General features: G+C 45.1%; 2 protein-coding genes across 2 annotated transcripts in view; one reads left to right on the plus strand and one right to left on the minus strand.

The window, feature by feature from the left end:
- Positions 1 to 138: 138 nt before the first annotated feature.
- LOC115191783 (SWI/SNF-related matrix-associated actin-dependent regulator of chromatin subfamily A member 5) lies at positions 139 to 9,996 on the plus strand. The gene is made up of 23 exons (XM_029749708.1): positions 139 to 412; positions 1,246 to 1,356; positions 1,441 to 1,607; positions 1,742 to 1,842; positions 2,328 to 2,428; positions 2,658 to 2,837; positions 3,225 to 3,380; positions 3,545 to 3,676; positions 3,865 to 3,933; positions 4,256 to 4,365; positions 4,467 to 4,693; positions 4,915 to 5,036; positions 5,266 to 5,418; positions 5,653 to 5,785; positions 5,906 to 6,054; positions 6,244 to 6,471; positions 7,223 to 7,336; positions 7,625 to 7,747; positions 7,939 to 8,071; positions 8,221 to 8,339; positions 8,547 to 8,759; positions 8,963 to 9,076; positions 9,340 to 9,996. The coding sequence occupies exons 1-23, from the start codon at positions 338 to 340 to the stop codon at positions 9,406 to 9,408; spliced, it is 3,099 nt and encodes a 1,032-aa protein (XP_029605568.1). The 5' UTR covers positions 139 to 337; the 3' UTR covers positions 9,409 to 9,996.
- Positions 9,997 to 10,110: 114 nt separating this feature from the next.
- Positions 10,111 to 15,050, minus strand: part of LOC115191782 (FRAS1-related extracellular matrix protein 2-like) — a 51,104-nt gene continuing 46,164 nt past the window's right edge. Inside the window, exons 22-24 of the mRNA XM_029749707.1 lie at positions 13,073 to 13,260; positions 12,438 to 12,584; positions 10,111 to 12,162 (exon numbers count right to left, since the gene is read on the minus strand). Of these exons, the coding sequence (XP_029605567.1) occupies positions 11,560 to 12,162; positions 12,438 to 12,584; positions 13,073 to 13,260 (938 nt within the window). The 3' untranslated portion in view covers positions 10,111 to 11,559. The remainder of the gene's footprint in view (positions 12,163 to 12,437; positions 12,585 to 13,072; positions 13,261 to 15,050) is intronic.

Genomic DNA, 15,050 nt, shown 5'->3' on the forward strand with positions numbered 1-15,050 from the left:
CATTGGATAGGCATAGCATTTAGACTGGTAGAGTAGCAGATGGATTATAAATCAGTACATTTGTGCCGTTTTTGCATTTTGGGGGGGGAAAACACGCAGCCACGCTACCAAAGTCTCGCGAGACAAAGCGGAACCTTTGTGAACGCGGGTAGCGGGGAAAGGAAGCTAGTGAATGAATCACTTGTAGCCAGTCAATCTCTTTCATAATAAACAGTAGGGCTATAGCAGCGTATTTTCTGAAAGAAAGTTTTTGAAAACCATAGCTGCCATTTATAGGCGGACGAAGTAATCGAATAAACAGACGATCGGTTTAAATCGAGGAAGAAATTCGGTAGCAATGTCCGAGACTGGAAACGGCGTGGAGCTGCGGGAAGAGCAAGCAGTTGAACTTGAAGAAACCGGAGGAGTGGAGGTGAGCCTGAACAAAATAATAATAATACAAATTCTGAGCCCATCACTTGAAAAAATGGCTCAACAAGTTTTAGATTATGCTAAAATCAACCATATGTCCTTTGTGACTTCCAAATCGAGCCATCTCAAACTTTGTCTTTGCTAGCTCGAGTTGTTTAGCTAGCTAGCATTTGCGTCGTTAGCTAACGTTAGTCGACAGCCCCGACCCATCTTCCCGGAGAGTGTGTTTCGCAGTACTGTATAGTAGAGCTAGCAGCTAGCCTGTTTCATAAACACTCAGCTAACTATGCTAGCTAACGTTACAGCTAATACACTTTATTTTAATACGCATCAAGGGTTTCTATACAATTGTAGCAGTTGTTTACATCTGTTTGACGCTGCATTCGATCCTCTTTATACTAGTGCAGCTTATCTCACATTAAGACAACAGGGAAGTCCCAGTCAAGTTGTGACGTCAGTGATCTTCATGTTCGAAAGTCGGAGTTCTAGGGCAGTTTTTCCCGAAACTGGTCCTCGAGTACCCCCAACAGATTCGTTGTTGTAGCCCCTTGACAAACACACCTCATTCAACTCATTGAGGGCTTGTTGACAAGTTGAACCAGGTATGCTTGTCCAGGGTTACAATAAAAAGGTGTACTGTTGGGGGTACTCGAGGACCAGGGTTGGGAAACACTGCTCTAGAAAGATGCCCAAGTTTCCGAGTTAGATGACCTTTCAAAATATTTTTGGGGAACTCGAAAAAAAAACAATGTCTTGAAGGCACTTAGGTCGGAAGTCTGAGATTTCTGACTTCCCAGTTGTTTTGAAAGTGGTGTTTACATTCCTCTTTTCCAGGAAAAGGATGATGCGTCAGAGGCCAGCAAGGAGGAGTCTTCTGAAGCCGGACAGGATGCCCAAGATGAGGACCCTTCTTCATCTACAGCGCCAGCCTATGAGGAGAAAGTGGTAATGGCACACTGCTAGATGTTCATTTACAGTTTTAATATGTAATTTGTTGCTCACAAAGTTTCACTGCTTTTCTGTGTGTAGGCATCAGACCGGACCAACAGATTTGAGTACCTACTGAAGCAGACAGAGGTGTTTGCCCATTTCATCCAACCTGCGGCCCAGAAGACCCCCACCTCCCCGCTCAAGATGAAGCCAGGGCGCCCTCGTGTCAAGAAGGACGAGAAACAGAATCTCCTCTCGGTTGGGGAGTGAGTATACAACACAACACGCAGAACAACTTGATGATTTGTCAGTCTTCCGTGGGAGTACATTGGGTGTACGTGTGGGGCATTTGATATGCTGTCTCTGATGAATTGCGGGTACCCCTTTCTCTCTTTGACAGTAACCGTCATCGTCGCACAGAGCAGGAAGAGGATGAAGAGCTGCTGAGCGAAAGCAGCAAGACCACCAACGTCTGCACCCGCTTCGACGAATCTCCCTCCTGTAAGCAGTCACATGGTTTTACTTACTAAAGCTACAATATGTAACTTCTTGGGCGACCTGACCAAATTCACATAGAAATGCGTGTTATAGATCTGTCGTTTTTCATTGAAAGCAAGTCTAGGATGCGGTAGATCTGTTCTAGGTACTCATTTTCTATGCTATCCATGGTTAAGTTGTGCATCTTTTACTTTCGGTTTTGTACACCAGCTTCAAACACCTGAAAATACAAAATGTTTTAGTTATGGAAAATACATTTCACAGCGGTTTAGATGGTACAAAGATTCTCTACACTAAACTTGCTTGTTTTGTCACAGACTGAAATTAGGTGAACTATTAGAATTTTTGCAACCAGGAAATGGCTTCTGCATAGTGCATCTTTAATGTAGCAAAGTCCTGACCGGGACTACTATAGTCCATATTTGAATGGAAAGTATGTCAAACTTGTGCACTACTGAGTATGTTGTGCTGTATCTATCTCCCAACAGTTGTAAAAGGGGGTACAATGAGAGACTACCAGGTCCGTGGTCTGAACTGGCTCATCTCTCTGTACGAGAACGGAATCAACGGGATCCTTGCTGATGAAATGGTAGGTTCTTGTTCAAACTAAAGTGAAAAATATTACCTTTTTGGTATTCCGGTAGTTCTACATGCATATCTCTTGATCACTAGCTGTTTGTGTGTGTGAGAGAGATACTCATGAAGATTACTCCTGGACTACAGCAATAACAGCATCCAAAAACCCATTCATGCTAAAATCGGTATTCAAATTATAGTTAATTTTTATATATACTCTCACCTTGCTTGTTGTCCTTCAGGGTTTGGGTAAGACCCTGCAGACCATCTCTCTGCTGGGGTACATGAAGCACTACAGGAGCATCCCCGGGCCCCACATGGTGCTGGTGCCCAAGTCCACCCTGTACAACTGGATGAACGAGTTCAAACGTTGGGTCCCCTCCCTCAAAGCAGTCTGCCTCATCGGAGACCGAGAGCAGAGGGTGAGCTATGAGCAGCAGCAGACCACATGAATTCTCTGATGTAAAATGAAACGGCATGTTGATTGCTGTAGATCAACTGGAAAGCATTGGGTGGTGACTGTGGGACAGTGTTGAGGCTTATGTGTTTTCCAATGTTCCACATGGGAAGAAATGTTGTCATGGAAATAGTCAGTTAATCACTATCTCCGTCTGCAAATGAAAACGTAACACGTAGATTTCCTGCAACGTAATGGATATTCTGCATAATGCAAACCAATGCAAGTCAGTCATTTTTCAATAACTTGTACTACAGCAGTTGCAGCGCGTTAGACTGGTGATGTTGCTGGGGCTTTGGTCTTGTGCCCCACCTATAACCCTGTATCTTCACCCTCTTTTTTTTCCCCCCAGAATGCCCTGATTAGAGATGTGCTGCTGCCAGGGGAGTGGGATGTGTGTGTCACCTCTTACGAGATGCTCATCATAGAGAAGGCCGTGTTCAAGAAGTTTAACTGGAGGTACCTGGTCATCGACGAGGCCCACAGGATCAAGAACGAGAAGTCAAAGGTTAGGGAGCTTCTAAAGTTGACACGCACACACACTGTATACATATTTGATCAAATGTAAATATGTGATTTAAAATGTGTATATACACTAACAAAACGTCAATGGGCTCAACTCACAAAAGACTCTTAGATGGTTTGTCTTACCTGTGTATGTTTGTGCTGTAGCTGTCTGAGATAGTGCGTGAATTCAAGACCACCAACCGTCTGCTGCTAACCGGCACCCCGCTGCAGAACAACCTCCACGAGCTCTGGGCCCTGCTCAACTTCCTGCTGCCAGACGTCTTCAACTCCTCAGAGGTAAGAGGCAGATAAAATAGGATGAACTTTAATGTACACGAGGGGAATAAGTTGTTGAACACCCAGACAATTACCCTACATTAATACTACAGTTTAGGAATAACGCTTAGTAACACTTAGTGAAAATAACAATATTTAAAGGGCCCCGAAAATATGGATTGATGTAACTTTTTATTTTTCTCTCGAAGGACTTTGACTCGTGGTTTGACACCAACAACTGCCTGGGGGATCAGAAGTTGGTGGAACGTCTTCACACTGTAAGTATCTGAAACACTTCCTTACATTTAACTGTACTGTATACGTGAATATGTACTGTGTATATATGAATAGTGAGTAAATAGTATTTTTGTCTCTTGGTGCCTTGACAATGTATTACTTTCAATTTGAATGTAATAACATCTTATGTTGTTCTTGTCTATAACTGTTTTTTGTGGACCAAGGAAGAGTAGCTGCTACATGTTCAACAGCTAATGGGGATCCTAATGAACTAAACATGTAACCATGTAAGTTTTTATCAAATAGTGTTATGGGGCCTTACCATTTATTGGTTGTTCTCTCTCTCTGTGTGTGTGTGTGTAGGTACTGCGTCCTTTCCTGCTGCGTCGTATCAAAAATGAGGTGGAGAAGTCTCTGCTGCCTAAGAAAGAGATCAAGATGTACGTGGGACTGAGTAAGATGCAGAGAGAATGGTGAGTAGCCCACACAGTCAACGTGTGCCCTTTCCCTGCCAAACTAATTCTTCAACCCTGTACACTATGTGTATTGAAAACACTGTCCCGTCTCTCCTCAGGTACACCAAGATTCTGATGAAGGACATAGACATCCTGAACTCTGCAGGGAAGATGGACAAGATGCGTCTGCTCAACGTCTTGATGCAGCTGAGGAAGTGCTGCAACCACCCGTACCTGTTTGACGGGGCCGAGCCCGGCCCGCCTTACACCACCGACCTGCACCTGGCCGTCAACAGCGGCAAGATGGCCGTCCTTGACAAGCTGCTGCCCAAGATGAAGGCTCAGGGTGGGTGGGCGAAAGGCTCTAAGACCAGTTACAAAATTGGTATTTTTATGGCCTGTTTGATGGCTCTGTGGCCCTTTCAACTCTAAAGTGATATGGAGACAGTGTAGTGTAAAGGCTATTTCAGACTTTTTGTGATTCAAACTACTATGCTAAAGTTGCAGCAATGTAGGCATGGTGGATGAGTGATTGGCGGCCATTTTGAACTCCCCTCCCTCTCCCAGGCTCCCGTGTGCTGATCTTCAGCCAGATGACCAGGATGCTGGACATCTTGGAGGACTACTGCATGTGGCGCAACTTCGGCTACTGTCGCCTGGACGGACAGACGCCCCACGAGGAGAGACAGGTACGACTATGACTCCCACTCCTGGATCTCATTAACGGCAGTGGATTATTACCCTGGTTCCCAGATCTGTTTGTGCTGCCTTGGTGTGACATTGACCATAGGAGTTGGCAGGGCAGCACACACAGGGACCAGGCTAATAAATGGCTTGTAAATACAAATAATTTAACTCGTTGCAGTTTTAGCACGCTTCATTTAACACTACATTTCCCATGTTCCCTTGTTCCTCTAGATCTCCATCAACGCGTACAATGAGGAGAACAGCCCTAAGTTCATCTTCATGTTGAGCACCAGGGCCGGAGGGCTGGGTATTAACCTGGCCACAGCTGACGTGGTCATCCTCTACGACTCAGACTGGAACCCTCAGGTCGACCTGCAGGCCATGGTCAGTACCTTTCATTGACTCACGTTAGTGGACTAATTAATCAGTCTTTTATATGACATTTTACTATTACTTTAATTAGAATTTGCCATACGGATTTAACATGGTCAATTTCCCCCTAGTTTGAATCATATCACAACAATAGAATCTCTCACCAGTAACTTAATTTATCAAGATGCTTCTACCTGCTAACTGTTAGACACTTACCTGATTGGTTCATTTAACTTTTCTTCTCAGGACCGAGCTCACAGGATTGGTCAAAAGAAGCAGGTCCGCGTGTTCCGTTTCATCACGGAAAACACAGTAGAGGAGAGGATCGTGGAGCGGGCCGAGATGAAGCTCCAACTGGACTCCATTGTCATCCAGCAAGGTACTGCACCGGTGGCCATTTTGGATCTCCTCTTCCCAGTTTCAAACCTACACTATTGAAGTAAATGTCTTGGTAATGCAACTGGCTGACTTGTCTGTGTCTACTGTGTCTGTTCTGCAGGAAGGCTAGTGGATCCCAACGCCAACAAGCTGGGGAAGGACGAGATGCTGTCTATCATCCGGCACGGCGCCACGCACGTCTTCGCCTCCAAGGAGAGCGACATCACCGACGATGACATCGACGAGATCCTGGAGCGAGGCGAGAAGAAGGTCAGAACACAGACGGACAAGGGCCTAGCGCTAGCATTGGGCCTAGCGTTAGCATTTATCTGCACTCAGATCATTTATATAATATGTGATAGCATTAGCATTGCTATATGTGGGTTGATATCTAGAGGCCAACACATTAGCAATGTGTTGCTAGATGCTAACGCTTTGCTGTGTGTTTGTATCTGACAGACCATGGAGTTGAAGGAGAAGATGAACACCATGGGCGAGAGCTCCCTGAGGAACTTCACCATGGAGTCCGACAACAGTGTGTACACCTTCGAAGGAGAGGACTACAGGGAGAAGAAGAAGGTGGTCACCAACTGGATCGAGCCACCCAAGAGAGAGAGGAAGGCCAACTACGCCGTGGATGCCTACTTCAGAGAGGCCCTGCGTGTCAGCGAGCCCAAAGCACCCAAGGTAAGCCTCGCTACCGTCGGCCTCTGGCTATGTATACGCATGCCACTGGGATAGCTGTGTGGAATGAATCAGACCATCTTTCTCCATGACTAAAACTCCTGTCCTCCTCTTCCAGACCATCTTTCTCCATGACTAAAACTCCTGTCCTCTTCCAGACCATCTTTCTCCATGACTAAAACTCTTGTCCTCTTCCAGACCATCTTTCTCCATGACTAAAACTCCTGTCCTCCTCTTCCAGACCATCTTTCTCCATAACTAAAACTCCTGTCCTCCTCTTCCAGACCATCTTTCTCCATGACTGAAACTCCTGTCCTCCTCTTCCAGACCATCTTTCTCCATGACTGAAACTCCTGTCCTCCTCTTCCAGACCATCTTTCTCCATGACTGAAACTCCTGTCCTCTTCCAGACCATCTTTCTCCAGTACTGAAACTCCTGTCCTCCTCTTCCAGACCATCTTTCTCCATGACTGAAACTCCTGTCCTCCTCTTCCAGACCATCTTTCTCCATGACTAAAACTCCTGTCCTCCTCTTCCAGACCATCTTTCTCCATGACTAAAACTCCTGTCCTCCTCTTCCAGACCATCTTTCTCCATGACTAAAACTCCTGTCCTCCTCTTCCAGACCATTTTTCTCCATGACTAAAACTCCTGTCCTCCTCTTCCAGACCATCTTTCTCCATGACTAAAACTCCTGTCCTCCTCTTCCAGACCATCTTTCTCCATGACTTAAACTGCAGTTCTCCTCTTCCAGGCTCCTCGTCCACCTAAGCAGCCCAATGTGCAGGACTTCCAGTTCTTCCCCCCAAGGCTGTTTGAACTGCTGGAGAAAGAGATCCTATTCTACAGGAAGACTATCGGCTACAAGGTATACAACATGTACTGTTACTAGTGTAACTGGTGGTACATCAGTGATGGCAGGCGCCACTTAAATGGGATGGGCTGGGCTCATAGTAATGGCTGGAATGGTATATATGTGCTTGAGCTGTCCTCCCGTCACCAGCCTCCTCTGTGGTCAATTATGATGCCGTCAGTATGATAATGTTCCATCAGACGGTGGCCATTTTGCAGTTTCAACCCAACAGTCGGTTTAGTTTAGAATGGGATGTATCTGTTGAGTGTTTAAGTGTATATGTGATATACATTTTCTCTCCAGGTTCCTCGTAACCCAGAACTGCCCAACGCGGCTCAGCACCAGAAGGAGGAGCAGGCCAAGATTGACGAGGCCGAGGGCCTATCAGAGGAGGAGCTGGAGGAGAAGGAGAACCTCCTCTCGCAGGTAATTGGCTGAAACAAGACCTCCAACTTAAACACTCTAGACATTCATCATAGTGCCCTACTCCATGTCATACTTATAGAACTACATATAGTTCAGTTGAGATACTCTTTAATGGCTTCAACTACAAAGTAGAGACAAATGTTAGCATTTGTGGCTAGTGTCGTTACAAACTGTCATCGATCTCTGCACAGGGCTTCACCATCTGGAACAAGCGTGACTTTAACCAGTTCATCAAAGCCAATGAGAAGTGGGGGAGAGACGACATCGAGAACATCGCCAGAGAGGTGGAGGGCAAAACCCCAGAGGAAGTCATGGAATATTCCGGTAAGAAAAAACATTTTCCTCTTTTTTTTTTAAATCGCAGAAATGTATCTGAATCTACTTCTTATATAGCTAGTGGACATTACTCCCAAGTGTATGACAGAGATCTAGCTTATTATGATCTAAACGCGTGTATGTGTGTACACACACAGCTGTGTTCTGGGAGCGCTGCAACGAGCTGCAGGACATTGAGAAGATCATGGCTCAGATCGAGAGAGGAGAGGCCCGCATCCAGAGGAGGATCAGCATCAAGAAAGCACTGGACACAAAGGTAAGCCATTTCAGTGAGGTCATCATTAACATGAACAACATTGGGGAGCCAAGACCTTTTATTTTGATCAGATGCTCGATACAGTTGTGAAAACCTCTGGGCACTCCCAACCCTTCTGAAGGAATGTGTCAGGAGCTGGTGTCTGATCATTACTACCAGAGGCTTACCATAGACCCTGAAGGACATCTTTTCTCTCCCTCGTTGTAGATTGGTCGCTACAAGGCGCCGTTCCACCAGTTGAGGATCTCGTACGGCACCAACAAGGGGAAGAACTACACGGAGGAGGAGGACCGCTTCCTCATTTGCATGCTGCACAAGCTGGGCTTCGAAAAGGAGTCGGTCTACGACGAGCTGCGCCAGTGCATCCGTAACTCGCCCCAGTTCCGCTTCGACTGGTTCCTCAAGTCCAGGACCGCCATGGTGAGTGGAGTGGCCCCGGGCCGACAGTGGAATTAAGTACAACTTTGTTGTAGAATCAATAGAGTACAACCTGTAGGTGGAAATGTGTCTTTACTTCTTCAGTAACATGATAACCATTCATTCAAAACATTCTACATTTCAAGAGTTGTGGTTGTATAGTAATGGGTGTGTGTGTGTGTGTGTGTGTGTGTGTGTGTGTGTAGGAGCTCCAGAGGCGATGCAACACCCTGATCACCCTGATTGAACGAGAGAACATGGAGCTGGAGGAGAGAGAGAAGGCAGAGAAGAAGAAGAAAGGACCACGGAGTCAGTCTTCTGTAAGATCACAACGCTCCACTTCCTGCCCATCACTGAACTCTCTGGTCATGCAGTCCTCTATCTCTGTGCATTGTGCAGGAAGACACACACGACACTAACAATATCACACAATGCTCTTTTCCACTATATAGTCTTGTCTAAACCAATATACCATTGTAAGCAGACGTTATTCTATGAAGTGCCGATTTATTTTATTATTTTTTAATGATTATTTGAGCTGACACTCCTTTTCTGTCTTCCTCTTCATCCCACACTTCCTCAGGCTCAGAAGCGTAAGGGAGAAGGGACCCCAGACCAGCGAGGAGGCCGCAGGAAAAAGCTAAAGCTGTGAGGTGGTGATGGTCAGAATGAGGGCAGCGGCAGGCAGCAGCATAGTAGCCGTAGCGTCTGTTTGTTTTGTACGGGTTACCGTGGTGATACATGATGATGATTTACTGTATAAAACCCAAGAGGACTGAACTTTTCTTCACTATAGCGTGTCGTTCTATCTAGAAGATTCCAGGAGGGAACCTGGGTTTTTAGTGTGGATTTAAGGCAGCCCCCCGCACCTCTCTGATTCAGAGGGGTTGGGTTAAATGCGGAAGACACATTTCAGTTATACAACTGACTAGGTATCGCCCTTTCCCTATAGTATTCCTTCTATTCACAGGCCTGCTAGTAGGGACTAACTGCCATACTGCAGCTGCGCTGATTTAGTTGAATATTTTTTTTGTTTGTTTTAGTTTTCTACCCTTTTTTACTAGTACTTGAGGTGACGAGAAATGTATTTATGTCTGTTGGTTATGTTATCACATTCCATTGATTGTAACGATACCTGTATGTATCCCCACTCCCACTCTGTTATGTTACCAACCTACATTGTAGAAAATGTATTTTTGGAACGTGTCACTAATAAATTACCCCTTTTTTTAAAAAATAAGTCTATTCTCATGGGAAAAAATATATACTTATGTTGAATATTTGTGCAAAGCTTTTCACACAAAGGGCAGTGGACGTTCACAAGCAGTCTGAGTGAAGACTAGGACCAAAATCATTCAGAAAAGTACATTTGTATTTGGCAGTTAAAGTTGGAGTACATCAAACAATTGATTGAAATTATCACAAAATTGATAAGTCACCAATTTGATCTAAATTGGTCGGAGACAAATTTCTATACCTTAACTAATTGGCACCTATTAACTTATACTGTCACTTGCATAAGATAGTCACATTCTTCAGTTGATAAACAGCATCAAATGTGGGGTTTACATATTTTTCAAGTTGCACCAGGGTTTAGTAATTAATACCTTTTTTTGTTTGCATTGCCCTGTTTTGACTTTGAACATCCTATACATGCAGGTATGTACAGACTTATAAGAGTTAATAATATGCACATACACGTGATTTTTTTTTTAAACCGCACCGAAACAAAAATGTATAAAAACATTCTGAATGAATAGTTTACGCACTTGAATGGACAACATCACAATCCCATTGAATAGCACCATGTCTATGTTCTGCTGCAGTGGGCACACCTGCTGACTACTGAGGGCTTTGTAAAGCATAGCACTGCATCAATCAATATTAGAAAAGACACAAATTTACCACATTTGATACAGCCAGCCTCGACCGGACCGACACAACATTCGATCCACTCGGCTCTCTATCTCGCACTCAAAAAAACATTAGTTAACATGGATTGAACGACCGACAACAGAAATACCATGGTAGGCTAGTTCTCTTAAGAAAAACAGGACAGAATAGTCTCCTCAAAGCTGCTTTGCACTATCAAGGGGGACATTTTGTTGCTTTTACCTTCTGGAGATGCCATTACTGTTTTAAGATTTAATTGGGATGTTCAGCTATGGCAGTTAGCATAGTTGGAAGGGGTATTCTCCACAACATCAGCCCTTGGGGACTCCTAATATTTGACACATGAACTAAAGCACACCTGAATGGAGTTCTGACAATTGAGTTGTTGAGGGGGACTAAAACCCATGTTAAATACAGTAGGAATACCACAGGAAAAGGGGTGAAAACACTACATTGAGGGTTCATGGATCCTCACATGACTTTCTCTCCAGGCTTGGCCAGCCATGCATGCATTCATACTCTGGTTATAGGCCCACAACACACATCAACTGACATCAACTGTCCCAAGAATTGGCTGTGCTGTCTTCAGTGCTAGCAGAAGGAAGGGTTAGGGCTCTATTCAATCCGTATTGCTGAAGTTCAGTGTTACAGCGCGATTGAAATTTAAAGCCAGTGTTGCCAAGTTAGCGGAGACTATTCACGGTAAACGCTGCATATGTCGGCTCAATCGGAAATGACCTTTACATTTCTATCACGCAATCTATAACGCTTCAGCGGTAAGGATTGGATAGAGCCATTAGACAGCACCGCAGTGGTAAAGGGTGGAACTGTTGACAACTGTCAATGTCTTATCAGAAGGCCACAGGGACAGGGGATCGTGTTGGTAGGAGGGCTGTCTCTAGTCTCGAGCCTAGACCTCGGAGCTGTCCAAGCTGCTGCGCCCAGTACCCATCATGCCCTCTCTGCTGTTGCCACTCCCTCCGCTGTAGGCCGAGCACGACGAGGTAGAGTAGGGAGGGAACTGGCTCTTCTTCTGGTTCTTCCTCTTGCGCCGCACCAGCAGAATAACCACCATGGCCACCAGGCAGGTGAGAAGGATCAACCCGGCCAGGCCTACCAGCGTGGGCAGGGTGGAGGTGTCCACAGGCTCCCTGCCGGAGCTCTCCAGGAGGGGGCGCTCCAGGAAGGGTGAGTCGCGGTCCGACCCAGCCCGGTCACGTCCCCCCCATGGCTGGCGCTGGCTCACCACCAGGCGGTCCGTGCGGTCCAGAGCGATGTGCTGGATGTTGGTTCCCCGGTTGTTGTCAGTGCCAATGTCCTGGGCCAGGTCCGGAGCGGGGGCGGCACGACGGTAGCGACCCAGGGAGGAGGGGTGGAGGTCGGGCTGAGGGTCTGCCACAGAGGACAGGCTGTGGTGGTACTCCAGGCTGCGCTTGCCAATGCCACGGTTGGCGTTGTCTCGGGAACGGACGGTATAGATGGTGTGGATGAACCACTCCCGACCTGCAGCCACCTGGAACATCCAGACACAGTGGAGCTTGAGGTTTGTGATAAAGACTTTGGCCTATACCTTTCAGTGTGTGATTTCTAACAATAGAAGTCTTTCAAATTCTTGTGTTTTTTGTGCCATTATCAAGTAATCAAACTCAGATTTCAGAAAACAGATTTAATTCAACCATACAGGGACTATTTTCCCATTGGTATCCAGATTACAGACCATATTAGGTATGAATAGAATCAGAGAGCCTCTCTGCGTGTGTGCCTGCGTGCGTGCGTGTGTCAGCTGACCTGGAAGAGAGGCGAGGAGGACAGGGCGAATCCGTCTGAACCAGGCTGTCTGACCAGAGGCAGGCCTCCAGGAGTGTCCAGGGCCAGAGTGGCATCAAACAGCACATCTCCAAACGCTGTGGCCTGTGTCTCTGGCTGAGCCTTGTCCTGAGGAGGAAAAGACACACACACAGGTTAGACCACTGAAATAATTAGAGAAAGAACCTAACTTAGAAATATTGTATATAATATCTATGAATTAGAGGTAGGTAGCTTAGCGGTTAAGAGCATTGGGCCAGTAATCAAAAGGTAAGTGATTGGAGTACCCTGGCCGGCTAGGTGAAAAATCTGTCGACGTGCCCTTGAGCAAGGCACTTAACCATAAAAGCTCCTGTAAGTCGCTCTGGATAAGATCGTCTGCTAAATGACTAAAATGTAAAATGTATTTCAACAGCCTAACAGCAGCATGGCTCATGTACTGAGATGTCAAGAACACAAATGGTTGTAGATGGTTGAAGCAAGAAATTACTTGTGAATGAATGAATTAATAAATATAGCAAAACTGACCAAACTGCATTCAAAGTGACCATAACAAAACTCCAGAGGAATTTCCCCCTGAGTGGAGGCATCATGTGTTAAGTGATTGCCGTACGCACCAGGATCTTGAATCTGTAGAGCAGTGAAGGTGCGTCGGCCAGGCAGCCATACTCCTTGTTGGTGGGGTTGTACTTGGGGACGTAACCGTCAGCTCCTGTACACAGGAACACCTTCTCTATACTGCAGGAGAAGGAGTCACCCAGGTTCTGGACTGGGTCCACCATCACACGGCCGTAGATAGAGGAGCCTGGAGAGGGGGATGGAGGGAGAGATGGAGGGGGATGGAGGGAGAGATTAGAGGAGGGTGGTGTCCATTGCTCTGTGACAGTTCAACAAGCACTGAAAGCTTCATTAAATGGTTATTAGACTGTTGAATATGATCTTTACGTTCAAACTCAGAAAGCAGTTAGAAAGCTGTGTGAGTTATATAAGATAAAACAGCTAATAATATACACTGAGTGGACAAAGGATTAGGAACACCTTTCTAATATTGAGTTGCACCCCCTTGTGCCCTCAGAACAGCCTCAATTCGTCGGGGCATGGACTCTAAAAGGTGTCAAAAGCTCTCCACAGGGATGCTGGCCCATGTTGACTCCAATGCTTCCCACAGTTGTGTCAAGTTGGCTGGATGTCCTTTGGGTGGTGGACCATTCTTCATACACAAACTGTTGAGCGTGAAAAACCCAGCAGAGTTGCAGTTATTGACACGCTCAAACCGGTGCACCTGGCACCTACTACCACACCCCGTTCAAAGGCACTTCAATCTTTTGTCTTGTCCATTCACCCTCTGAATGGCACACATACACAATCCATGTCTCAATTGTCTCAAGACTTAAAAATCCTTCTTTAACCTGTCTCCTCCCCTTCACCTACACTGATTGAAGTGGATTTAACAAGTGACATCAATAAGGGATCATAGCTTTCACCTGGATTCACCTGGTCAGTCTGTGTCATGGAAAGAGCATGTATGTTCACTAGTGGTGTATCTATCTATGTGTTGACTAGTGGTGTATCTATCTATGTGTTGACTAGTGGTGTATCTATATATATGTTGACTAGTGGTGTATCTATCTATATGTTGACTAGTGGTGTATCTATGTATATGTTGACTAGTGGTGTATCTATCTGTGTTGACTAGTGGTGTATCTCTCTGTGTTGATTAGTGGTGTATCTATCTATATGTTGACTAGTGGTGTATCTATCTATATGTTGACTAGTGGTGTATCTATCTGTGTTGACTAGTGGTGTATCTATCTGTGTTGACTAGTGGTGTATCTCTCTGTGTTGACTAGTGGTGTATCTATCTATATGTTGACTAGTGGTGTATCTATCTATATGTTGACTAGTGGTATATCTATCTATATGTTGACTAGGGGTATAGCTGTGTATATGTTGACTAGTGGTGTATCTATCTGTGTTGACTAGTGGTGTATCTATCTATATGTTGACTAGTGGTGTATCTATCTATATGTTGACTAGTGGTGTATCTATCTATATGTTGACTAGTGGTATATCTATCTATATGTTGACTAGGGGTATAGCTGTGTATATGTTGACTAGTGGTGTATCTATCTGTGTTGACTAGTGGTGTATCTATCTATATGTTGACTAGTGGTGTATCTATCTATATGTTGACTAGTGGTGTATCTATCTATATGTTGACTAGTGGTGTATCTATCTATATGTTGACTAGTGGTGTATCTATCTATATGTTGACTAGTGGTGTATCTATCTATATGTTGACTAGTGGTGTATCTATGTATATGTTGACTAGTGGTGTATCTATTTTATGTTGACTAGTGGTGTATCTATGTATATGTTGACTAGTGGTGTATCTCTGTGTGTTGACTAGTGGTGTATCTCTCTGTGTTGACTAGTGGTGTATCTATCTATATGTTGACTAGTGGTGTATCTATCTATATGTTGACTAGTGGTGTATCTATCTATATGTTGACTAGTGGTGTATCTATCTATATGTTGACTAGTGGTGTATCTATCTATATGTTGACTAGTGTTGTATCTATCTATATGTTGACT

This window comes from Salmo trutta, chromosome 4 (assembly GCF_901001165.1).
Source record: "Salmo trutta chromosome 4, fSalTru1.1, whole genome shotgun sequence".
NCBI lineage: Eukaryota > Metazoa > Chordata > Actinopteri > Salmoniformes > Salmonidae > Salmo > Salmo trutta.